This window comes from Eschrichtius robustus, chromosome 9 (genome assembly GCF_028021215.1).
Source record: "Eschrichtius robustus isolate mEscRob2 chromosome 9, mEscRob2.pri, whole genome shotgun sequence".
NCBI lineage: Eukaryota > Metazoa > Chordata > Mammalia > Artiodactyla > Eschrichtiidae > Eschrichtius > Eschrichtius robustus.
The window spans coordinates 38,879,622-38,905,236 of record NC_090832.1 but is presented as its reverse complement, the minus strand read 5'-3'; the positions used below and the strand labels follow the sequence as shown (position 1 = coordinate 38,905,236).

At 37.0% G+C, this 25,615-nt stretch overlaps 1 protein-coding gene across 1 annotated transcript in view; it reads right to left on the bottom strand.

Annotated features, from left to right (window-relative positions):
- Nucleotides 1–25,615, bottom strand: part of TRDN (triadin) — a 341,870-nt gene that overhangs the window by 300,210 nt on the left and 16,045 nt on the right. Inside the window, exons 2-3 of the mRNA XM_068550829.1 lie at nucleotides 17,978–18,079; nucleotides 15,584–15,793 (exon numbers count right to left, since the gene is read on the bottom strand). Coding sequence (XP_068406930.1) covers nucleotides 15,584–15,793; nucleotides 17,978–18,079 — 312 coding nt within the window. The remainder of the gene's footprint in view (nucleotides 1–15,583; nucleotides 15,794–17,977; nucleotides 18,080–25,615) is intronic.

Sequence of the window (25,615 nt, the reverse complement as noted above, 5' to 3'; positions counted from 1 at the left end):
CAACTACTTCACTTGGGTCTTGAAGTCCATGTGTTCTTTTATTATTACTATTGTGTAGTTTTGCTTGTTTGCTTGCTATATATGCTTAGCAAATAACTCCTGTTAAGCTCATACAAATTTTACTAAACAATGTGTGCCAGGCAATAAGCAGGTTAACAGGAATATTAAGATAAATGAGACAATCCTTATCTTTGAGATGCTTAAGGTTCAATCAGAGAAATAGAGGTTTAAAAAGTGAATCTTGGGGCTTCCCTGGTGGCGCAGTGGTTGAGAATCTGCCAGCTAATGCAGGGGACACGGGTTCGAGCCCTGGTCCGGGAAGATCCCACATGCCACGGAGCAGCTAGGCCCGTGAGCCACAACTACTGAGCCTGCACGTCTGGAGCCTGTGCTCCGCAACAAGAGAGGCTGCGATGGTGGGAGGCCCGCGCACCACGATGAAGAATGGCCCCCGCTTGCCGCAACTGGAGAAAGCCCTCGCACAGAAAACGAAGATCCAACACAGCCAAAAATAAATAAATAAAAATAAAAAAAATAAAAAAAAAAAAATGGGAGAGTTCTTTCTTCAAAAAAAAAAAAAAGTGAATCTTAACACTATCAAAATCATCATAAACTATAAAGAATGACTGCTCATTACTTAGCATTCAGAGTGTAAAAAACACTACCACCTTTTCCTTTATTTATTTACTTATTTATTCATTCTTTCATCTCAACATTCATTCAAATGTTTATTGAGCTCACAGTGCTAAACACTTCTAAGCACTAGAAAAATCAAGCGAATAAAATAGTCATTTTCCTTGCAAACCTAACAGATCAGTAGAGAAGAAAGATATTAAATAAGTAACCCCACACAATCAAATGTATGTAACTTGTAATAAGTGCTGTGAGTAAAGAGTAAATGACATAATGGGGAATTAGGATAGAGTGACTTGATTTATACTGAAAGTTCAGGAAAGGTTTCTCTAAGGAAGTGAATCCAAGCACAGCACTAAAAGATGTTTAATAGCTGGACCATCAAAAAGTGGGGTATTACGGTATGATTTATAATTGTATCCATCTAGATACATCTATAAATATAAAGTCTCATTTGCTAAGGTTCAAATGAGTGGTATAGAGCATTGGTATCAAACTTGGATTTCTTGACCTTGAAATCTGCCACCAGCAAAAACCTGGAGCCCAACATCGAATTGCCAACTTTTTATTTTGTAAGAAAATGTCATTTAAAAACTGTAACAGGAACAATATCTGTCATTATCATCATTTCAAAAGAGAATTTTAAGACCAAAAACGTAGGAACAATAGAATTAAGGACACATCTTTAAAGTGGATATATTTTTCTTTATCTTTTTCTTCATTTCATGAAGAATCAACAAACTCTGATTAGGATCTTGGAACCATTGGACTATAAAAAATTCTGTTTCCTTGAGGTGTTTATAAGCAGATTGGAATTAGGTAATGAAATGCATCCTTATAGATGTAGTGACCAAGACAGCCAAACAGGCCTGGGTCATTGAACAAAAAATGTGGGATTTGAGATAAGACTTGAATCAGAATAAGAAGCACAAAAATGTCAGCTATTCTTGAAAACTCAGTACACATGAGAACTGATAAAGTCTAAAATGTTGCATTTAGTGTCCCAGTTTTCCAAGTCTCCTAAAATGTAATAACATATTCATACATATGCAGTCACACAGGCATTTCTATATATATATACACACACACAGACACACAGACACATATACATATATACATAACTATTAAATGTTAAATTTAAACATTGTGATTGACTTTGGGTCTTCCCTGAATCATTTTGCTCCTCTAAACTCATAGCCTGACAAACAGTGCACCTGTTTTACTGGGCTAAGTGCCAGGGGAAAAAAAATATCAGGGAAATTAATTTTTAAGAGCAGTAGATAAATGGCACACCTCATTAGAAAGTCTATTTAAAAGGCACATCAGGACATGTCTGCAAGACTTTCATAAGAAATTGATGCTTCCTACCATCATATTCTTGCTGGCTCTCTTCTCAGATTACTGATCTTACTTCCTGGTAATAAGATGCAAATTCAAGTTGCAGTTAATGAGTGCCTCCTATGTGCCAGGCGGGTATGTTTTACATAGATTATCTTATCTAACTCTTTCAAAATTGTTTCGAAATAAGTATATTTTGTGGAATGCCTGCGAGAATTACTATATGTGCTTTGAGACCCCCTGGTACAGCCATATAATGATTTTCCCTTCTTATGGATGAAGATGCTAATAAATTATGACCCTTGTTTTTAGGTAAGAAAAGCCACGAATTACTACAATTTACTCCCGTACATTCTGACCTAGAGGAAAATCATTAACATGCACTAATAACTAAGTTTGTAGTCATTTCTTTAGAAACCCTACTTGTTCGCATTTATTGTCTAGAGAGAAAGTTGTCTCTTTGTAAATAAGGCAAAGAAGTCTGTAAGGAATGTCAACAAAAGACCACGAATTCTGACCCTGAAAGAATCATTAAATTATCATGGCACTCCACCGTTTTCTGGAAGGACTTCCTGGCTGAGTCTACAGAAGCTTGGGGGCGAGGCCTCTAGCAGCCTTTGTGACCCCCTAGGCTCAGTTATTAAGGAATGAACATTACTCTGCCCCTCCACCCCAACTTGGGGTTTCGGAAGACATAATATCCGGGTGATCAGACACCTTGGTTTGTGCCTATTGTCCTGAGGTAAATATTCATAGCTTTCCATTTCACTCTCACAAGTGTCCTGTTTTGGATGATAAATTATATAGTCATCCTATGGTGTGGTTTTGTGTGCTGTCAAGTCACTAAACTTGAACTACATTTCCCAGAATTCCCTTACATGAATGTTCCAGGTAACAGTTGGGTACAAGAGAAATTTACACAAGCTTTGGGAGGCAAAATAGAAGTAATAGCCATTGTTTATTCTCTGAAGGTTGGTATAGGGCAGGTGCTGTCACCTCTCATGCACATTATGGCAGGTATGCTGGCTGGTCTTGATGTGTGACAGCAGCAGGCTGCATCTCTTCCAGTTCCCACTGACTGGCCCTCCTCCTTCAGCATCTCCTTCAGCAGGTGGAAGGCACCAGCTTATATTGCAGCTCACCCACATCATCGTAATTTGAGGTGGTGAGAGTCAAATGAGGGTTCCAGGTTGTCCTTTGTCTCCCCTATTCTATTTCCATCTGCCTTTTTCAGTGATGGGGTTCAGGACACGCTACCCCAAAATGTGGCACCCTTAGCATACTGAATATTTTCAGCTGAAGGAATGGAACAAATAGCATGTGCAAGAAGAACTTTCTGACCTTCCCCTAAAGCAGGTCATAAAACCCTCCTGTGAGAGAGGCCCTCCCTACACCCAGAGGAAAGGAATGTCCTTATCCTCAAATGCACAGAGGAATCTGAATGAACAGGGCTTACTGCGTCCCCCAATCTGCTACACTTAGCTCAGACCTTTTTTTGTCGTGTCACATTTTTTCACCACTTTTCACTTATCACCAAACCTAGCATAAAAATGCTCAGGTTTAACTGCCTCTTAAGGGCTTCATTTCCTTATGAAGGAAGGCTCCTATGTCCCACAAAGCTTATATTAAATAAATCTGAGTGCTTTTCTCTCATTAATTTGTCTTTTGTTAGAGGGGGCCCGGCCAAGAATTTAGAAAGGGAGAGGACAAAGATATTTTTTCTCCTCTATACTATCTTCCACTCTGCTGACTTCTGACCCTGTACCAGAGAAACTGCAACAGCCTCACCTAGACTACTTAATCAGCTCCCATGAATGCATAAGCCATACAAAATAAATTCCCTGTTTTACATTACTTACAGTGACTCTACTCTCATCAAATTCTGACAGATAGACCATAGCATTGTTTGAACAGTATTTTGACATTATGTTTAGTAAGAAATGAAGGGTAGGTGAAATCTCTTTTCTAGTATCTGATTTTTGTGTCCTAAAATTTGTCTTATTTGAAAAGTTGAAGTAAAGTCACAAATTTTGCAGGCCAGGAACCAAGGTGCCATTTTACAGACAAGAAAATATAATTTCTTAGTCATGTTAACTTGTAGGTTATAGAGATATGAGTGAACCCAAGTCTTCTGAAATAAGCATATGAGTGAACCCAAGCCTTTTGAAATAAGCCAATGCTATTAGTGCTTCACAAGTAGATTGTATACAGATCAACCAGATCAAATTAAGAAAACAGGGAATTGTGAAGAATGGCCAGAGGAGAAACATTCTTCTCAATCCACTATAGTACTTGCTTATGAAAATAGGTTTTCATTTCTCTGTAAACAGTTTTTAATATCTTGGAAGCATTCACCTACTTTTCTCAAGTGTCAGAGCCCAAGGACAGGTGCTCTCTCTGGCTTTCAGAGCGACTATTTCTAGTATGCTTTCTTGTACCACCAACCTTGTTTTTTAAACATTAACAATATATATTTTGAAGACTATTATGTGGTACAAAAGGCTCATCATGGTAATAATATTAATCCCTGGTAAATGTTTGAAATGTATCAATTAAAAATAGCATTAGAAACACAAGAGGATCATTTACATTTTGAAACTCTTAATGAAGCAAATGATTTTTTTTCTGTGAAAAAAACATTAAAAAGGCAAGTTAAAACTTAATAAATGGAGAAAAGAAATCAGAATTTTGATACAAGTGGATGTGTCCCATCCAACCAGTGGTTAATACAGGTTTTATGCTATAATTATACAATGTCCTTGAATTTATACTCTTTTGGTTCTAGAAGTTGATCATTCAAATTTTAAGTAGCAAAAAGTATTTGAATTTCTTATTTGAAGAATTAATATGTATGTCCAGGAGAATGTTAGCTTTGAGACTTTTTAAAATTTCAAATCCATTGGAGAATATTTGTCTTCTGAAATATGGCTTCAGGTTGCCAGCCATCCCAACACACCATCTTTCTCTTTGCACCTGTTGTAATTACAATCTCTCTTTGTCAACTAGAGTACTGAATGGTACTTCTTTAGATCTAAGTATTTATCTTAAGATACATAACTTGGCAACATAACTTTCTGAGAGTAAAATATGTGGTAACCAGCCACCATAGTGGCCCCCAATGATTCTTGCCTGTGGGCATTCCTACCATTGCATAGTCTCATCCAACACTGAATAGGGTTGACCTGTTATGACCTAAAGGATTTTGCAGAAATGGCAGCGTGGGATTTCTAAGTGTAGGTCATAAGGGGCATTGTGGCTTCTGCCTTGCTCTTTCTCGAATCACTCAGTCTGGGCTCTGCAGCCCCAGCCAAGGTCTTCACTGCAACATCAAGATATACCCTAAGCCAGAACCACCCACCTAAGCCATTCCCAAATTCCTAAGCCACAGAAACTGTGTGGAGTGATAGATGTTTATTATTTTTTTAAACCTCTTACTTTTCCGGTAATTTATTATGCAGCAATAGATGACCATTACAAAATATGACAAGTATCATTTCATAAACATATTTTATTTTTCATTCTAATTTTATTAAATGTACTTATTAGTTCTTAAAGTGGGTCAAAACCTGTTTGACTGGAAGAAATAAACATTTTATGATAAATATTTCTTTCTTCCTAAGGTAAGGAATTGTTTCAAAATCAAACTATCAGCATTATTCATTCCTTTAAGCAATATATAGCAGAAAACTTGCTATGTGACAGACACTCATGTACAGAGATGAATAAGAGAATTTCTTCCTTGAATAAGGTTAAGTTTTTGAGTGAGATGGACAAGTAAACAGATATTAACAATACAATGTGTTAACTGCTGATAATACAGGTGCCTGTAAGGGACTAAGAAAATGAAAGCATGGTACAGTGAATTTTTCTTAGGAAATCTGGAATTCTTTCAGAAAAAAAGGATGAGTTCATCCTTCAAGAAAACTGAGGAATGAATCTCTTACTAGTGATATTAAAATGTATACAGGGGAGACCTTCAAAATGGCAGAGGAGTAAGACGTGGAGATCATCTTCCTCCCCACAAATACATCAGAAATACATCTACATGTGGAACAACACCTACAGAACACCTACTGAACGCTGGCAGAACACCTCAGACTTCCCAAAAGGCAAGAAACTACCCACGTACCTGGCTAGGGCAAAAGAAAAAAGAAAAAACAGACACAAAAGAATAGGGACGGGACCTGCAGCTCTGGGACGGAGCTGTGAAGGAGGAAAAGTTCCCACACACTAGGAAGGCCCTTCACTGACGGAGACGGGGAGCAGGTGGCAGGGGGGAAGCTTCGGAGCCACGGAGGAGAGCGCAGCAACAGGGGTGTGGAGGGCAAAGTGGAGAGATTCCCGCACAGAGGAGCGGTGCCGACCAGCACTCACCAGCCTGAGAGGCTTGTCTGCTCACCCACCGGGATGGGCGGGGGCAGGGAGCTGAGGCTTGGGCTTCAGTGGGATCCCAGGGAAAGGACTGGGGTTGGTTGCGTGAACACAGCCTGAAGGGGGCTAGTGCACCACAGCTACCCAGGAGGGAGTCCACGAAAAAGTCTGGAGCTGCCGAAGAGGCAAGAGACCATTGTTTCGGGGTGCACGAGGAGAGGGGATTCAGAGCGCCGCCTAAAGGAGCTCCAGAGATGGACGTGAGCGGCAGCTATCAGCGCAGACCCCAGAGATGGGCATGAGACACTAAGGCTGCTGCTGCCGCCACCAAGAAGCCTGTGTGCAAACACTGCACTATCCACACCTCCCCTCCCTCGAGCCTGTGCAGCCCGCCACTGCCAGGGTCCTGTGATCCAGGGACAACTTCCCCGGGAGAAGACATGGCGCACTTCAGGCTGGTGCAACATCACGCCGGCCTCTGTCACTGCAGGCTCACCCCGCAATCTGTACCCTTCCCTCCCCCCGGCCTGAGTGAGCCAGAGCCCCTGAATCAGCTGCTACTTTAACCCTGTCCTGTCTTGGAGGGAACAGATGTCCTCAGGCGACCTACACGCAGAGGCAGGGCCAAATCCAAAGCTGAACCCCAGGAGCTGTGCGAACAAAAAAGAAAAGGGAAATCTCTCCCAGCAGCCTCAGGAGCAGCGGATTAAATCTCCACACTCAACTTGATGTACGCTGCATCTGTGGAATACCTGAAGAGACAACGAATCATCCCAAAATTGAGGCAGTGGACTTTGGGAGCAATTGTAGACTTGGGGTTTGCTTTCTGCATCTAATTTGTTTCTGGTTTTATGTTTATCTTAGTTTAATATTTAGAGTTTACTATCATTGGAAAATTTGTTTATTGATTTGGTTGCTCTCTTCCTTTTTCTTTTTATATATAGATATATATATATTTTTCCTTTTTTTCTGAGTGTGTATGTGCATGCTTCTTTGTGTGATTTTGTCTGTAAAGCTTTGCTTTTACCATTTGCCCTAGGGTTCGGTCTGTTTTTTTTTTCTTTCTTTTTTTTTTTTACTATAGTTCTTAGTGCTTTTTATCATTGGTGGATTTGTCTTTTGGTTTGGCTGCTCTCTTCTTTCTTACTTTCTTTTCTTTTATTACTTTTGAATTTTATAATTTTTAATAATTTTTTAATTTTTTATTTTAATAACTTAATTTTATTTATTTTTTCTTTCTTTCTTTTTTTCTCCCTTGTTTTCTGAGCTGTGTGGCTGACAGGGTCTTGGTGCTCCAGCCGGGGGTCAGGCCTGTGCTTCTGAGCTGGGAGAGCAAAGTTCAGGACATTGGACAACCAGAGACCTCCCAGATCCACATCAAAAGCTCTCCCAGAGATCTCTGTCTCAATGCTAAGACCCAGCTACACTCAATGACCAGCAAGCTCCAGTGCTGGACACTCTATGCCAAACAACTAGCAAGACAGGAACACAGCCCCACCCATTAACAGAGAGGCTGCCTAATATCATAATAAGGTCACAGACACCCCAAAACACACCACCGGATGTGGTCCTGCCCACCAGAAAGACAAGATCCAGCTTCATCCGCCAGAACACAGGCACCAGTCCCCTCCACCAGGAAGCCTACACAACCCACTGAACCAATCTTACCCACTGGGGGCAGACACTAAAAACAATGGGAACTACGAACGTGCAGCCTGCGAAAAGGAGAACCAAAACACAGTAAGTTAAGCAAAATGAGAAGACAGAGAAAAACACAGCAGATGAAGGAGCAAGGTAAAAACCCACCAGACCAAACAAATGAAGAGGAAACAGGCAGTCTACCTGAAAAAGAATTCAGTGTAATGATAGTAAAGATGATCCAAAATCTTAGAAATAGAATGGAGACAATACAAGAAACTTTAACAAGGACCTAGAAGAACTAAAGAGCAAACAAACAATGATGACCAACACAATAAATGAAACTAAAAGTTCTCTAGAAGGAATCAACAGCAGAATAAATGAGACAGAAGAATGGATAAGTGACCTGGAAGATAAAATAGTGAAAATAACTACCGCAGAGCAGAATAAAGAAAAAAGAATGAAAAGAAATGAGGACAGTCTCAGAGACTTCTGGGACAATATTAAACACACCAACATTCGAATTATAGGGGCCCTAGAAGACGAAGAGAAAAAGAAAGGGGCTGAGAAAATATTTGAAGAGATTATACTTGAAAACTTCCCTAACATGGGAAAGGAAAGAGTCAGTCAAGTTCAGGAAGTACAGAGAGTCCCGTACAGGATAAATCCAAGGAGAAACACTCCAAGACACATATTAATCAAATATCAAAAATTAAATACAAAGAAAAAATATTAAAAGCAGCAAGGGAAAAACAACAAATACATACAAGGGAATCCCCATAAGGTTAACAGCTGATCTTTCAGCAGAAACTCTGCAAGCCAGAAGGGAGTGGCAGGACATATTTAAAGTGATGAAAGGGAAAAACCTACAAACAGGATTACTCTAACCAGCAAGGATCTCATTCAGATTTGACGGAGAAACTGAAACCTTTACAGACAAGCAAGAGGCAAGAGAATTCTGCACTACAAAACCGGCTTTATAACAAATGCTAAAGGAACTTCTCTAGGCAGGAAACACAAGAGAAGGAAAAGGTCTACAATAACAAACCCAAAACAATTAAGAAAATGGTAATACGAACATACATATCGATAACTACCTTAAATTTCAATGGATAAATGCTCCAACCAAAAGACATAGATCGGCTAAATGGATACAAAAACAAGACCCGTATATATGCTGTCTACAAGAGACCCACTTCAGACCTAGGGACACATACAGACTGAAAGTGAGGGGATGGAAAATGTTATTCTATGAAAATGGAAATCAAAAGAAAGCTGGAGTAGCAATTCTCATATCAGACAAAATAGACTTTAAAATAAAGACTATTACAAGAGACAAAGAAGGACACTACATAAGGATCAAGGGATCAATTCAAGAAGAAGATATAACAATTGTAAATATTTATGCACCCAACATAGCAGCAACTCAATAAATAAGGCAAATGCTAACAGCCAAAAAAGGGGAAATCGACAATAACACAATCATAGTAGGGGACTTTAACACCCCACTTTCACCAATGGACAGATCATCCAAAATGAAAATAAATAAGGAAACACAAGCTTTAAATGATACATTAAACAAGATGGACTTAATTGATATTTATAGGACATTCCATCCAAAAACAACAGAATACACTTTCTTCTCAAGTGCTCATGGAACATTCTCCAGGATAGACCAGATCTTGGGTCACAAATCAAGCCTTGGTAAATTTAAGAAAATTGAAATTGTATCAAGTAACTTTTCTGACCACAATGCTATGAGACTACATATCAATTACAGGAAAAAATCTGTAAAAAATACAAACACATGGAGGTTAAAGAATACACTACTAAATAACCAAGAGATCACTGAAGAAATCAAAGAGGAAATCAAAAAATACCTAGAAACAAATGGCAATGAAAACACGACGACCCAAAACATATGGGATGCAGCAAAAGCAGTTCTAAGAGGGAAGTTTATAGCAATACAATCCTACCTCAACAAACAAGTAACAGCTCAAAGAAACAACCTAAACTTACATATAAAGCAATTACACAAAGAAGAACAAAAAAACCCCAAAGTTAGCAGAAGGAAAGAAATCATAAAGATCAGATCAGAAATAAATGAAAAAGAAATGAAGGAAACAATAGCAAAGTTCAATAAAACTAAAAGCTGGTTCTTTGAGAAGATAAACAAAATTCATAAACCTGTAGCCAGACTCATCAAGAAAAAAAGGGAGAAGACTCATTTCAATAGAATTAGAAAAAGGAGAAGTAACAACTGACACTGCAGAAATACAAAATATCATGAGAGATTACTACAAGCAACTATATGCCAAGAAAATGTACAACCTGGAAGAAATGGACCAATTCTTACAAAAGCACAACCTTCCAAGACTGAACCAGGAAGAAACAGAAAATATAAACAGACCAATCACAAGCACTGAAATTCAGACTGTGATTAAAAATCTTCCAACAAACAAAAGCCCACCACCAGATGGCTTCACAGGCGAATTCTATCAAACATTTAGAGAAGAGCTAACACTTATCCTTCTCAAACTCTTCCAAAATATAGCAAAGGGAGGAACACTCCCGAACTCTTTCTATGAGGCCACATCACCCTGATACCAAAACCAGACAAAGATGTCACAAGGAAAGAAAACTACAGGCCAATATCACTGATGAACATAAATGCAAAAATCCTCAACAAAATACTAGCAAACAGAATCCAACAGCACACTAAAAGGATCATACACCATGATCAAGTGGGGTGTATCCCAGGAATGCAAGGATTCTTCAGTATACGCAAATCAATCAATGTGATAAACCATATTAACAAACTGAAGGATAAAAACCACATGATTAGCTCAATAGATGCAGAAAAAGCTTTTTACAAAATTCAACACCCATTTATGATAAAAACCCTCCAAAAAGTAGGCAGGGAGGGAACTTACCTCAACATAATAAAGGCCATATATGACAAACCCACAGCCAACATTGTCCTCAATGGTGAAAAACTGAAACCATTTCCACTAAGATCAGGAACAAGACAAGGTTGCCCACTCTCACCACTATTATTCAACACAGTTTTGGAAGTTTTAGCCACAGCAATCAGAGAAGAAAAAGAAATAAAAGGAATCCAAATCGGAAAAGAAGAAGTAAAGCTGTCACTCTTTGCAGATGACATGATACTATACATAGTGAATCCTAAAGATGGTACAGAATACTACTAGAGCTAATCAATGAATTTGGTAAAGTAGCAGGATACAAATTTAATGCACAGAAATCTCTGGCATTCTTATACACTAATGATGGAAAATCTGAAAGAGAAATTAAGGAAACACTCCCATTTACCACTGCAACACAAAGAATAAAATACCTAGGAATAAACCTACCTAAGGAGACAAAAAACCTGTATGCAGAAAACTATAAGACACTGACGAAAGAAATTAAAGATGATACAAACAGATGGAGAGATATACCATGTTCCTGGATTGGAAGAATCAACATTGTGAAAATGACTATACTACCCAAAGCAATCCACAGATTCAATGCAATCGCTATCAAACTACCAATGGCATTTTTCACAGAACTAGAACAAAGAATTTCACAATTTGTATGGAAACACAAAAGACCCCGAATAGCCAAAGCAATCTTGAGAAAGAAAAACGGAGCTGGAGGAATCAGGCTCCTGGATTTCAGACTATACTATAAAGCTACAGTAATCAAGACAGTATGGTACTGGCACAAAAACAGAAATATAGATCAACGGAACAGAATAGAAAGCCCAGAGATTAACCCACGCACATATGGTCACCTTATCTTTGATAAAGGAAGCAAGAATATACAATGGAGAAAAGACAGCCTCTTCAATAAGTGGTGCTGGGAAAACTGGACAGCTACATGTAAAAGAATGAAATTAGAACACTCTCTAACACCATACACAAAAATAAACTCACAATGGATTAAAGACCTAAATGTAAGGCCAGACACTCTAAAACTCTTAGAGGAAAACATAGGTAAAACGCTCTATGACATAAATCACAGCAAGATCCTTTTTGACCCACCTCCTAGAGAAATGGAAATAAAAACCAAAATAAACAAATGGGACCTAATGAAACTTAAAAGCTTTTGCACAGCAAAACAAACAAACAAACAATAAATGCTGGAGAGGGTGTGGAGAAAAGGGAACCCTCTTGCACTGTTGGTGGGAATGTAAATTGATACAGCCACTATGGAGAACAGTATGGAGGTTCCTTAAAAAACTGAAAATAGAACTACCATACGACCCAGCAATTCCACTACTGGGCATATACCCTGAGAAAACCATAATTCAAAAAGAGTCATGTATCACAATGTTCATTGCAGCTCTATTTACAATAGCCAGGACATGGAAGCAACCTAAGTGTCCATCGACAGATGAATGGATAAAGAAGATATGGCACATATATACAATGGAATACTACTCAGCCATAAAAAGAAACGAGTTATTTGTAGTGAGGTGGATGGACCTAGAGTCTGTCATACAGAGTGAAGTAAGTCGGAAAGAGAAAAACAAATACCGTATGCTAACACATATATATGGTATCTAAAAAAAAAAGGTTCTGAAGAACCTAGGGGCAGGACAGGAATAAAGACGCAGACGTAGAGAATGGACTTGAAGACACGGGGAGGGGGAAGGGTAAGCTGGGATGAAGTGAGAGAGTGGCATTGACATATATACACTACCAAATGTAAAATAGCTAGTGGGAAGAAGCTGCATAGCACAGGGAGATCAGCTCGGTGCTTTATGACCACTTAGAAAGGTGGGATAGGGAGGGTGGGAGGGAGATGGAAGAGGGAGGGGATATGGGGATATATGTATATGTATGGCTGATTCACTTTGTTATAAAGCAGAAACTAATACTCCATTGTAAAGCAATTACAGTCTAATAAAGATGTTTAAAAAATTAATAAATAAATAAAATTAAAAAAAAATGTATACGGTACTTGTGATAAACCAGGCTCTGTTCTAAACACTCCAAATATATTCATTTGTATAATTCTCTTAATCTTATTACATAGGTACTATGGTATAGATGATGAAACTGAAGCAAAGAGAGACTAAGTGACTTTTCTGATATCTCAACAGCTAGAAAGTTGCAAGATGTGGATTTAATAGCAAGGAAATGCAGCACCAGAGTTCACATTCTTAACTACTTTCTTACAGTTTCTGCTATACTGGATCAGGGAATGAGGGAAGGATGGTATGAGCAGAGGCAGAGAGGAGTGAGAGTGTATGTTTTCCTAGGGAAAGAAAACAGGTGAGAGCAATAGGAAGTATGGCTGGAAAACGGGATGCATGAGCGGAATCACAAGATGAAAATAAAGGGCTAAGCCAAGGACTTGAATTTCATGCCAAGGAATTTGTACTTGGCAGAAATACTCAATGAAATTTACGTTTTATGAAGATACCTTAGGGGCAATGTTAAAGGGGAGAGACCTGGATAAGGCAGACAAGAAGAAACTGCATTAGCCCCCTCAAAAGAGAATCAAGGTCTGAAGTGTAGTAGTGGAGACTGTGGTAATAAGAGGAGGGAGCAAATTTATGAGGCATAAGAGGGTTGGCTGGCATACAGTGTGGTAACTGACCAGGTGCCCAGCAGATTTAACAGATGACTTGCAGGTTTCTTTTTCCACGGAATGGATAGATGGTTAGGTCATTAATAAATATATAGAACTGGAGGAGGAGTCTTCACAAAGATGTACTTAGCAAACATTTCTCGAAAGAAGAAATGAAGTAGTAATAATACAGAGGTTATTTTTCCCCTATCAGATGAAATGCCAGGAACATAGGCATTATCCATAGTACCTAATTACAATGGTCCAAGGAAGCTCTACTGTGGACTGTGTGCCTTACATTTAAGTAATCTAATCTGAAAATTTAATTATAGGTAGCTGCTCATTTTATCAAATAATTAAGAACAAATTCAACAGTAATTTATTCAGTATACTTATTAAAATATTATCTTTACAAATATTAGATTTACACACAATTCTTAAAATACATCTACTGTAAAAGTTGAAGAACTACATTATATGACCATATTTGGTTCTAAAATTTGAATGAATGAAATTCTAAAACAGAACAGATGAAAAATATCAGTCAATCTAGGCTCAAGGGAAATGAAATTTCCTAGAGTAATGTAACCAACTGTTTTTCACTTAAAATTCTAGGTCATATTTTATATTATAGGCATTTCAACCGTATATTCTTTTAAGAGTCTGCATTACACAGTATACCAAAACTATTGCCTACTTAAAGCAGAGGTTTATGGCTCTGGATAAATAGCCCTTTTGCTTTGGTTGACATCATGAGACTTAGCTGTACCTGTTAGATGATGCTCACTTTAACCCAGCTACCAACGGTACAGGGGGCAGAGTCATCTCAGTCACACCTCCATATCAATAAACCCAAACTATACAGTTTTTTGACTTTATGTTATTCATACTTGCATTTCTTTTAACATAGCCATTTCCTGGCACATGTAGTAGATACTTGATAATAATTGTTGAATAAGTAAAATACCATAATGAGAAGTAGAGGATCTCTCAGTATATAGAATGCAACTTACAGTATTTATAGTTTCTGGGTTCTACCGATTCCACTCTTACTGAAGAAAGAACAGGTAGGTTGGAGGGTGCACAGTGCAAATATGAACAAGCACATTAAGAGGCTAATAAAATGTTTTTGCTTATGATACAAAGGCATAAGCATAAACTCATTCATCTATTCATTTATACTTACTGAGCACCTGACCGGTTCCTTCCCCGAAGGAACTCACATGCTCAATAGAGCATGTCAGATGTGGAAATAGACAAATATAATTTTAAAAAAACAGAAAGACCTTGAACAAAGAGATGAACAATATACTCAGAGATTGGATAGGCCATAATGAAAATCTAAATTTCCTCACTTGTGATATTCCTATTTCACTCCAAATCTATAAGAACACATGGCTGGCCGTAGTATCGCATTACAAGTAATTCCTGGAAATTCCTTTTAACATTCTTTATTTTTAGGAAATCAAAATAGGACGTTTTAATGGGAGGAGCAAAGAGAATGTCTGGGAAGGAAACTTGGAGCCCGATAGTGGGGGACTTAAAAGTACAGGATTTTCCATTTGTCCAGAAGTGTTTTATTTGGGTTTGGTTTGGTTTTATATAGCCGAGTGTAAAATCTACAAATTATCCTTTATTAATGATTGATAAAGTCCCTCTTCCCAAACCAAATATCCACCAAGCTTTGGAATTGTTTTCCTCATGAAACTATAACATTGAGCTTTTGTTCAGCTCTTCAAATCAGGTTGCATTTGAAGTCTATGAGAACAACAGGCAAAGATTAGAAGGAAAGGTGAAGATGGGAACTAGCCCTTAGCGGCCCTCAAGCATGTTTGTGGGATGCTTTGCTTGTGTGCAGGGTGAAGAGAAACAAAGCCAGAGCTGGAGAGAACTCTGTTTCTTTCCATTTAAAAGCCAAACTTCTGCGGTACAGCAGACACTAACACAACATTGCAAAGTAGCTATACTCCAATAAAAATTAATTTAAAAAAAGAAAAGAAAAGCCAAACTTCATGGATCTTACCTGAAAAGTTTCTGTAATCCACTAAGTCAAACATAACAATGGCCACAGCTGACCACGTGATGATCAGAGCAATGACCAGAAGCCAGGCTGCTGGGGAACTGAATGTCGTCACTATATCTTCTGTGACTGTCCTCTTCACCACTTTCCCAGGGGATTTGGGCACAGATCCATTCTTGCTGTCTACCACAGTTGTGGTCGTAGATGTATTTCCTAATCGAACATTGGAAAAGGGGAATTACAATTTGGAATTTCACGTCAAATATTGATGACAAAAACCCCTTCCCCACAAAACACAGACTGTATAAGTATATATAGCTCTTTTATAGCATCTTCTATGGCAGAATACACCTCTTTAGTGGTAGAGCCAACCTCTCTGCCCGCTACCACATTTCACTTTCTCAGCATTTACCCTCCACCCTGATACACATAGGCCCTCATAATCAGCATTCCTCATCTCCCAAGTTCCATAAGTACTGCCATCCAGGCCACAAACTATGTCATAATCTTCAATCATTTTTGCGTCTCCCTTACCGCCTCATATACCCAATACCATCAAGGGCAATGGCTTTTTTGGTCAATTTGCTTTTTAACACCTTTTTCTTTTATTTAGGTTCATATGTCAGGTCTAAATGCAAGCAAAAATATCCCCTCTGGGAGAGAAACAAAATCAGTGATAAAATAGTTCAAATGGATGACATTTCTTTTGGATATTCTGGTTTAACAGCATAATTGACCCTCTATTAAAGCCATTAATTTTTATTTGTGAAAGGGGCATAGAAGATTTAAGAGATTAATGTTGGAAAATCTTATTATATCCAGAAACTTTTTATTCCTGCTTACAAAAGTCTACACTTTCAGTTCATGACTGAAAATTCAAAAAATATAAAAAATTGCAAAATAAATAAATAGATAATTATTTGGGTTTTTTATTAAACAATAGATTTACCATAGATAATTATTTGTATTCTCACCACGTAAAAACAACTGTTGACATATTGTTCTATTTATACCTACTTTTCTGTACATGCAAGTAAATACATAAATATGTTTTATTTGTTTCTGACAAGTCATCAACACACTCTCTGTTAGTTTTTTTTACTAGGCAATATATAATAAGCATGATTTCTTGCTGTACATATTCCATAAAATACCACTTAAGTGGCTGCATGGCATGTCATTCCGTGGCTATGCATAATTTAGTTGAACAGCTTTCTACCCAGGGACATGGCAGAAGTTTTCTCAGCACATATTAATGATTTTTGTATAAGGAGAATTTCCTAAATATAGAATTTCTGGGCAAATAATATAATCACTTTTATATCTTTTGAGAATATATGTATATATTTGGAAATTAGTTTATTTTTGGAAATTGTGTATGCCAGCAGTCTCTGTTTCCTTATCCTTGACAACCCTGGGTATTACCGGTATTCAGAATATGTGCAATCACACAGGAGGAAAATTCTACTTCATTTGCAATTCTTTGATTGCTAGAGATAAGCTCTTTTATATGTTTATTTTTCATTTATATTTCTTATCCTGTGAAGTTTTTTGTTCTTTTTTCTATAAACCTCCTTCTGGTGGTTTATAAAATTGTGTACAGATATACATATATACATAATGTATATGTATATATTTTGTATATGTATATTTGCATATACATATATGCATGTGTCTACGTGTAAATGTACTTACGTGTATGCATGTGTGTATACATGTATGTTTATAAATAAACACACACATATAGGATAGTACCACTTTATCTAACCTTATTTTGCACCTTTTTCCTTCAACTGTTTACTTTTTCTTTTTATATTTTTATGTATAGAGTAAACATTTAAAAATTTTGTAACTCATTTTTCTTCTGTAAAGTTGCTGCCTTTGCATGACTAGAAAGCACCCCCTCAATGGAGAGCAGGCATATATGAGTATATTGACAAGCCTTGACTCATAGAAAGTTATCTCTAGAGGAAACTTAGAGATTATTTGGAACAAATATATCATGTTTCACTTAAGAACAATTGAAGACCAACCAGAAATTACACAGATGTGGAGTAAATAACTGAGTACTAAAGAGAAAAAATACCCCTAACAATCCAAATATTTTTGCCAAAATTACAGCTTAACAATATATTTCATATACTTTAAATATGAGCGACTTTGTCTACAACAATTAAAGAATTACATATCAGGGAAGAGAAAAATTTGATTAATCACATTCTAATACACGTAAGTAAATACTTTCAATTTTATCTCTAAATTACATTCCCAAATATTTTTTAAAAAGCAAATTTTCAAACTTCTTTGACATTAAAAATTAAAAAAAAATTTTTCCACTCCCAACCGGAAACGTCTTTGACATTTTTTACAAAATGAATTTCACCTAAATGGAGTTACTCTTAGAATAATCTTCGCCATTATCATCATCACTATCATCGTTACTTCGGCCACTACTTCTACAGGTAGGACTACAACCGCTACTATCATTATAAGGAAGGGCTAGAAGTGCAAGATTAACCTTAGAAACAAAGGCTAAGGGACTAACTCCTTGATAAATGCAGACATTTATTTCCACTTAATAAGCATATACATTAGGCTAAGACATTTTCAGGGAACCAAAAAAAGAATGCTATGACTTCCTCAATGTCTTTCCTAATCAATTTATTTCTTGTAATACAGGAAAACAGGGACACATACTGTAATTTATTCATATTAATGGATCCTGTTTTGCCCCATTAACAAAATTAAGAGAGATGATTGATAACAAATAAACTTATTTTGTTATTATTCAAATGTTATCAATGTAACTGAATTCTTTAAAGTACAAAAATAAAGTTTGAACCCTCAAACAGATGTGTGCACTGGGTACTTAAAGTATAAATTCAGTTCATAAGACAATTTTTAGTTGTTGACAGAAGAAATGAAAATACCACATGCAAAATTAAGTACTCTAGTTAATAAAGTTTTCCTCTTTTGTTTCTTTACCCATAAAATGGTACTTTCCTCCCCTATATAGAAATAAAATAAATGACATAAAATCCTAGACTGACTAGGGAAAAGAAAATCAAATACATTCTAGTGTATATATTAGTAGGTATTAATAATAACCAAACATAACTAATACAACTATTTTTAGATGACAATGGTAAATCTAGGCATATATATATATATATATATATATATATATATTTTTTTTTTTTTTTATGTGGGATCTTCCCGGACCAGGGCTCAAACCCCTGTCCCCTGCATTAGCAGGTGGATTCTTAACCACTGCGCCACCAGGGAAGCCCTAGGCATATATTTTTAAGAGTAAAAAGCTGATGAGAAACATCAGTGGTAAAATCATTTAATTAAAATTTTAAAACAACTTTAGGTATAAATTAATAATAGTAACAATGAATCTCCTTTCTTCTCTGAAAATCTATGTGAATACATATCCCAAGCTCAAGAATTCAATTTAGTTGAAATGATACCAAGATGGAAAAATAACTTTAAAAAACAGATTTCACAGTTTGCACCTGAGGTGGTGCTCAAAGAAGGAAAAATTAGAAAGAACTCATATCATATCCTCTCACTGAATTTGGTGCCAAATTCCCATCACTTCTAATGGCAGTTCTGAAAATGGATGAATGATAGAAATACTTTGAAATGCAGTTTAAGACTCAAGTGGGGCTACAAGTGAATCAAATGATTCGCAGGAGAGTAAATGAATTATAAGTGTTTAGGAGAGGCCCACCTGAAAGCTGATATGTTGCTAAACTCCAGTTTTTTAACTTCTGGAAGGCTTCCTACTATCACCATATAGAGCACATGGGAAGAATTGCTTTTGCTCTTTAGATTTACTTCAGTGAACTGTGTGTAAGAGAGTACTTCTGCAGACAATAACATACACACCTGCTTGGTGTCTTGAAACTGAACAAATAAACTTACTGAAATTTGATACAAATTAGTTGAATCCTGGTCCCAGTTTTAAAAGACAGAAAAATTTCTATGGGATAAGAATTTCTACATTTTTTCCCTTTTTTATCAGAAAAATGAGAGACTATATAAATTCAGGAAGTAATGCAAGTTCAGAGTTAAAATCTGACTTTTAATTTTTTAAAGAACTGATTTTAATATAAATTCCAAATTTTACTTCACCATACAGTCCTGCCAAAACAATTATGGTACAATATTTTAAACAAATAAAAGTGACAAAGTTAACACTAAACAATTTTTTAATCTTTTCTATTGTTTTTTTATCCTCACATCCTCACAAATTCCACTTAAGAATTAATCAAGATTCCAAGGTGATGAAAACATTCTGAGTATCCAACAGCAAAACCATAAGCAATTTGAAAGTAATCTGAAGGTTATCCTGCTTAAGGAAAATTATGTGTTGCCTTTGTTATGGAAACACACTAGGTTGTAACTTTCAATTTCCATTCAGATTTACTTATAGAAGCCACAAAGTGCCAAGAAGAATAAAATTGAGGGGAAATAAATTGCCTTCTCTGACAGCTGGTCAAGATATATGCAAAGAACAGAGTGTGTAATCTGAGATTATTTAATGTTTGAGAAGCACTTTGGAGATGAAAACAGCTAGTTATTGATATGGTGGAAAAAATGAGAGGTAAATATTACTGAGAAATTTGATACGGGTGATGTTTCTTGAAAGTTGGTGTCTCGCAATTGGAGCAGAGCAGCGAGGATATGTGACAGTACTTTCCATGCCTGCTTTTTCATTCCATTCGTTTTGATTTCATACAAATTATTTTGATTGCCAGGTAGCCAGAATCAGCTTCAAAAGAAGTGGGGATCTGCACTGCTATATTTAACATGGATAACCAACAAGGACCTACTGTATAGCACAGGGAACTCTGCTTAATGTTATGTGGCAGCCTGGATGAGAGGGGAGTTTGGGGGAGAATGGATACCTGCATATATATGGTTGAGTTGCTTTGCTGTGCAGCTGAAACTATCACAACATTGTTAATCAGCTATACTCCAATATAAAATAAAAAGTTAAAAACAAATAAAGAGACACAGTTCAAAACAAAACAAACAAAAACAAAAAAACAAACAAAAAAGAAGTGGGGATCTGGCTGAAGGGCCAAGAGTCTCTGCTCCATAAAGTGAAATTAGGGCTTCTTATGTAGTAGCTCCAAAAACCACAGCCAGGTTATGCATTGGAGAATAAATCATAAGTCTCCTGAAAGAATTCACTTAACCTCATCATGCCTTATTAATCAGATGAGGAAAGTGCCATGCCCACTTGCCCATTATTATTCCTATGGGAATAATACAATACAGTCTCTTCTAGGATGCTCAAGGAAGACACTTATATTCTAGAATGGTATAAATAAAATATTGCATATTCATTTCATAAAAGCATTAATTTGAATTTCACATTTAACTGTGCGATGTGGTTTGGGGAATAATCTAACACTAAATTTTTTCTTCAAAAATTAGAGAGCAAAGGAGAGCGGGGCAGTATATACTATCAATGAAAAAAAAAAAGTTATTTCAAAATTATATTAAGAATGTAATTCCCAGTCACAAGAATGACCTTTGCTATATTTTTAAGTGTTCCAGAAAACATGCATATAAGTAAGAATTTTGGAGAAACTCTACTGAAAAGATCGATCTTTAAGCAAATAAATTTGAAAAGTGAAGAATCCATCTTTTAACTTGCATATTTTATTAATCCCAGTGTTTGAAGAATGTCTGTGTATCGATAGCAAAAACAAACTTATAGTTACCAAAGGGGAAACGTGGCAGGGAGGGATAAATCAGAAGCTTGGGATGAACACACACACACTACTATATTTAAGATAGATAGTGAGAAGATAGCACAGCTGTTACAATAGCTGTTTGCTTAGATTACCTACACCATTTTTATCAGATAAATTATAGGTAGCAAGTTATAAGAGTATCAGTGAGGAATGAAATTTTCTTTATAGAGTTTTTTAGCTCAGCCACTAAAATATTTTTATTTTGCAGGAAAGACATGAACCTATTGATATGATGCAATCCTTACTTGCAGTGAACTTAGCGGAATAAACAGATAATAGGATGCTTCTGCTACATTTTAGGATCACATACTCTTTTGCCATTGTTGCATTTCCCCTGACAGATGTGATGAATCCATGCTGGCAAAACAGTAGTTTACGGACTTAAAAAAATTAGCTTCATTTTGAGAATTTTTCAAGTGCTCTTTTCTTGTTGTACGAGAAAACCTAAACGACTAAACTATTGATTTTAGGAAGCCAACCTCTGTAAGAACAAATAAACTTTATGAAAATAAATGATAAAAAAAAGAAAGATAACCAACAAGGATCTACTGTATAGCACAGGGAAATCTACTCAATATTATGTGATAACCTATATGAGAAAAGAATCTAAAAAGATAATATATGTATATGTATAACTGAATCACTTTGCTGTACACCTGAAACTAACACAACATTGTAAATCAACTACACTACAATAAAAAAAAAAGAATGTCTATGTATCATATACATAGAAATCTGTGACAACTAAATTATGCTTTTCTAGTATAAACTGAATGAAAATAGATTTTGAGAGGCAAGTTAAATCATGACAATTCACAAAAACAATCTTTATCAAAATAATCCTAGACATTCTAATTGATATATATCTAATATTGGTAAACCATAAGAAGAAACCTAGAGAAATTTTTAGAAGAATCCAGATTCTAAGCACTTAAAAAAAAGCTATTCACTCTCTTTCAAGGTAAAAATTGCTTTTGTCTTAAACCTGAAACGGACCCCCTGCCAATTTCAATGAAAGCCCTAAATTGCCATCTCTTTCCCCAGATTTGGGGTATGTGATTATTGTAATATTTCAGAGGATGATTTGGCCACCTAATCTACCTGCAAAGATGAAGAGATTTACACCTATATTTTGCGTTATCTAGCACTCCTTGCTACCCACTCGCTCCCTCTACCCTTCCAGGAAGTGAATTTCTTTTTCCAGTAGTGGGATTAGAAAGTGAACACTCCCCTAACCCCCAGCCATAGGAATGGGTCTTTAAGACAAGCCTGACCATTTAGAACATTCCCTCTTGCCTAAGACTGTGAAGGGATGGGGCAATCAGAGTCCTCCTCATTTTTCATGGAACTATTGGAGTTATACTCTCTTTCTGCTGGGTTTACCAAGCTGGTGGGGTCTACCAGTAGCCCTCTAGCCCACCAGTTGAAGAATCTGCTGCAAGATAGAAAGAGGTAGAGTCCAGATACCACTGTGTGGGTTCAGGGAGCCAGCTGTGTTTAGAGTCAGATTTACCTCTGGACTTGCAGTTATATGAGAATATAAAAACTCCTTTAATTTGGTTGTGTTTGCATTACCAGCCATCAGAAGTTCTGACTGATGCTCTTGCTTCTGCTAGGAATGTAAATAATTATTTTCCTTCATCTCTGTCATGAGGGGTGATCAGTCAGAATGATCTAAATATGCAGATTCTTTTTTTTAAAAAAAATTATTTTCATTTTTGAAAGAAAATCTCAAATCTCACTCTTATTTTTTGAGTGGCTGTGTTGTCTTGGTCATAAACGAAATGAGGTTTTTTGGGGTATTCAAGGTCAGATTCTAATATTGAAGTGCTCCTTCTAGGAAGAGCTCGCTTGTGTTCTGGTTGAGTGAGAGGCAGGATATCTCCCTCCCTGGGCAGTGGGCCCTCGCTGTGACCTGCTAGCCACTTCCCAGTACTCCTTACTGCCAAGTAATAGATGTCTCTTCTTGTATTAGTTCCTGTAAGCTTAGTTTCCCCCTACCTTTTGAACTTTTCATTTTCAACTTAGCAGTTACTCCCCATTCAGGATAATTGTTTTCCTACAAATAGTAAACTGAATTTAAAGGTGAAAAGCAATAAGTGCATAACTAGAATTCACTTTCTGAAACAAAATGTACTGAACTCTTAACACATTACAGGTAAAATACATTGGTTTTTACTAATCTAACTTGGGCAAGGATTTCTGATGAATTCCTTTTATTTCTTTCTTAAAAAAAATGGTCTTGGGGCTTTCCTGGTGGCACAGTGGTTGACAATCTGCCTGCCAATGCAGGGGACACGGGTTCGAGCCCTGGTCTGGGAAGACCCCACATGCCGCGGAGCAACTAGGCCCATGAGCCACAATTACTGAGCCTGCGCGTCTGGAGCCTGTGCTCCGCAACAAGAGAGGCCGCGATAGTGAGAGACCCGCGCACCGCGATGAAGAGTGGCCCCCACTTGCCGCAACTAGAGAAAGCCCTCGCACAGAAATGAAGACCCAACACAGCCATAAATAAATAAATAAATAATAAAAAAATTAAAAAAAGAAAAAGGTCTTACTGAAACTCCACTTTTTTTTTTAACACCTTTATTGGAGTATAATTGCTTTACAATGGTGTGTTAGTTTCTGCTTTATAACAAAGTGAATCAGTAATACATATACATATGTTCCCATATCTCTTCTCTCTTGCAGCTCCCTCCCTCCCACCCTCCCTATCCCACCCCTCTAGGTGGTCACAAAGCACCGAGCTGATCTCCCTGTGCTATGCGGTTGCTTCCCACTAGCTATCTATTTTACGTATGGTAGTATATATATGTCCATGCCACTCTCTCACTTTGTCACAGCGTACCCTTCCCCCTCCCTGTATCCTCAAGTCTATTCTCTAGTAGATCTGTGTCTTTATTCCCGTCTTGCCACTAGGTTCTTCATGACCTTTTTTTTCCCCCTTAGATTCCATATATATGTGTTAGCATACTGTGTTTGTTTTTCTCTTTCTGACTTACTTCACTCTGTATGACAGACTCTAGGTCCATCCACCTCACTACAAATAACTCCACTTCGTTTCTTTTTATGGCTGAGTAATATTCCATTGTATATATGTGCCACATCTTCTTTATCCTTACATCTGATGATGGACACTTAGGTTGCTTCCATGTCCTGGCTATTATAAATAGAGCTGCAATGAACATTTTGGTACATGACTCTTTTTGAATTATGGTTTTCTCAGGGTATATGCCCAGTAGTGGGATTGCTGGGTCGTATGGTAGTTCTATTTGTAGTTTTTTAAGGAACCTCCATACTGTTCTCCATAGTGGCTGTATCAATTTACTTCCCACCAACAGTGTAAGAGGATTCCCTTTTCTCCACACCCTCTCCAGCATTTATTGTTTCTAGATTTTTTGATGATGGCCATTCTGACCAGTGTGAGATGATATCTCATTGTAGTTTTGATTTGCATTTCTCTAACGATTAATGATGTTGAGCATTCTTTCATGTGTTTGTTGGCAACCTGTATATCTTCTTTGGAGAAATGTCTATTTAGGTCTTCTGCCCATTTTTGGATTGGGTTGTTTGTTTTTTTGTTATTGAGCTGCATGAGCTGCTTGTAAATTTTGGAGAGTAATCCTTTGTCAGCTGCTTCATTTGCAAATATTTTCTCCCATTCTGAGGGTTGTCTTTTGGTCTTGTTTATGGTTTCCTTTGCTGTGCAAAAGCTTTTAAGTTTCATTAGGTCCCATTTGTTTGTGTTTTTATTTCCATTTCTCTAGGAGCTGGGTCAAAAAGGATCTTGCTGTGATTTATGTCATAGAGTGTTCTGCCTATGTTTTCCTCTAAGAGTTTGATAGTGTCTGGCCTTACATTTAGGTCTTTAATCCATTTTGAGTTTATTTTTGTGTATGGTGTTAGGGAGTGTTCTAATTTCATACTTTTACATGTACCTGTCCAATTTTCCCAGCACCACTTATTGAAGAGGCTGTCTTTTCTCCACTGTATATGCTTGCCTCCTTTATCAAAGATAAGGTGACCATATGTGTGTGGGTTTATCTCTGGGCTTTCTAACCTGTTCCATTGATCTATATTTCTGTTTTTGTGCCAGTGCCATACTGTCTTGATTACCGTAGCTTTGTAGTATAGTCTGAAGTCAGGGAGCCTGATTCCCCCAGCTCCATTTTTCGTTCTCAAGATTGCTTTGGCTATTTGGGGTCTTTTGTGTTTCCATACAAATTGTGAAATTTTTTGTTCTAGTTCTGTGAAAAATGCC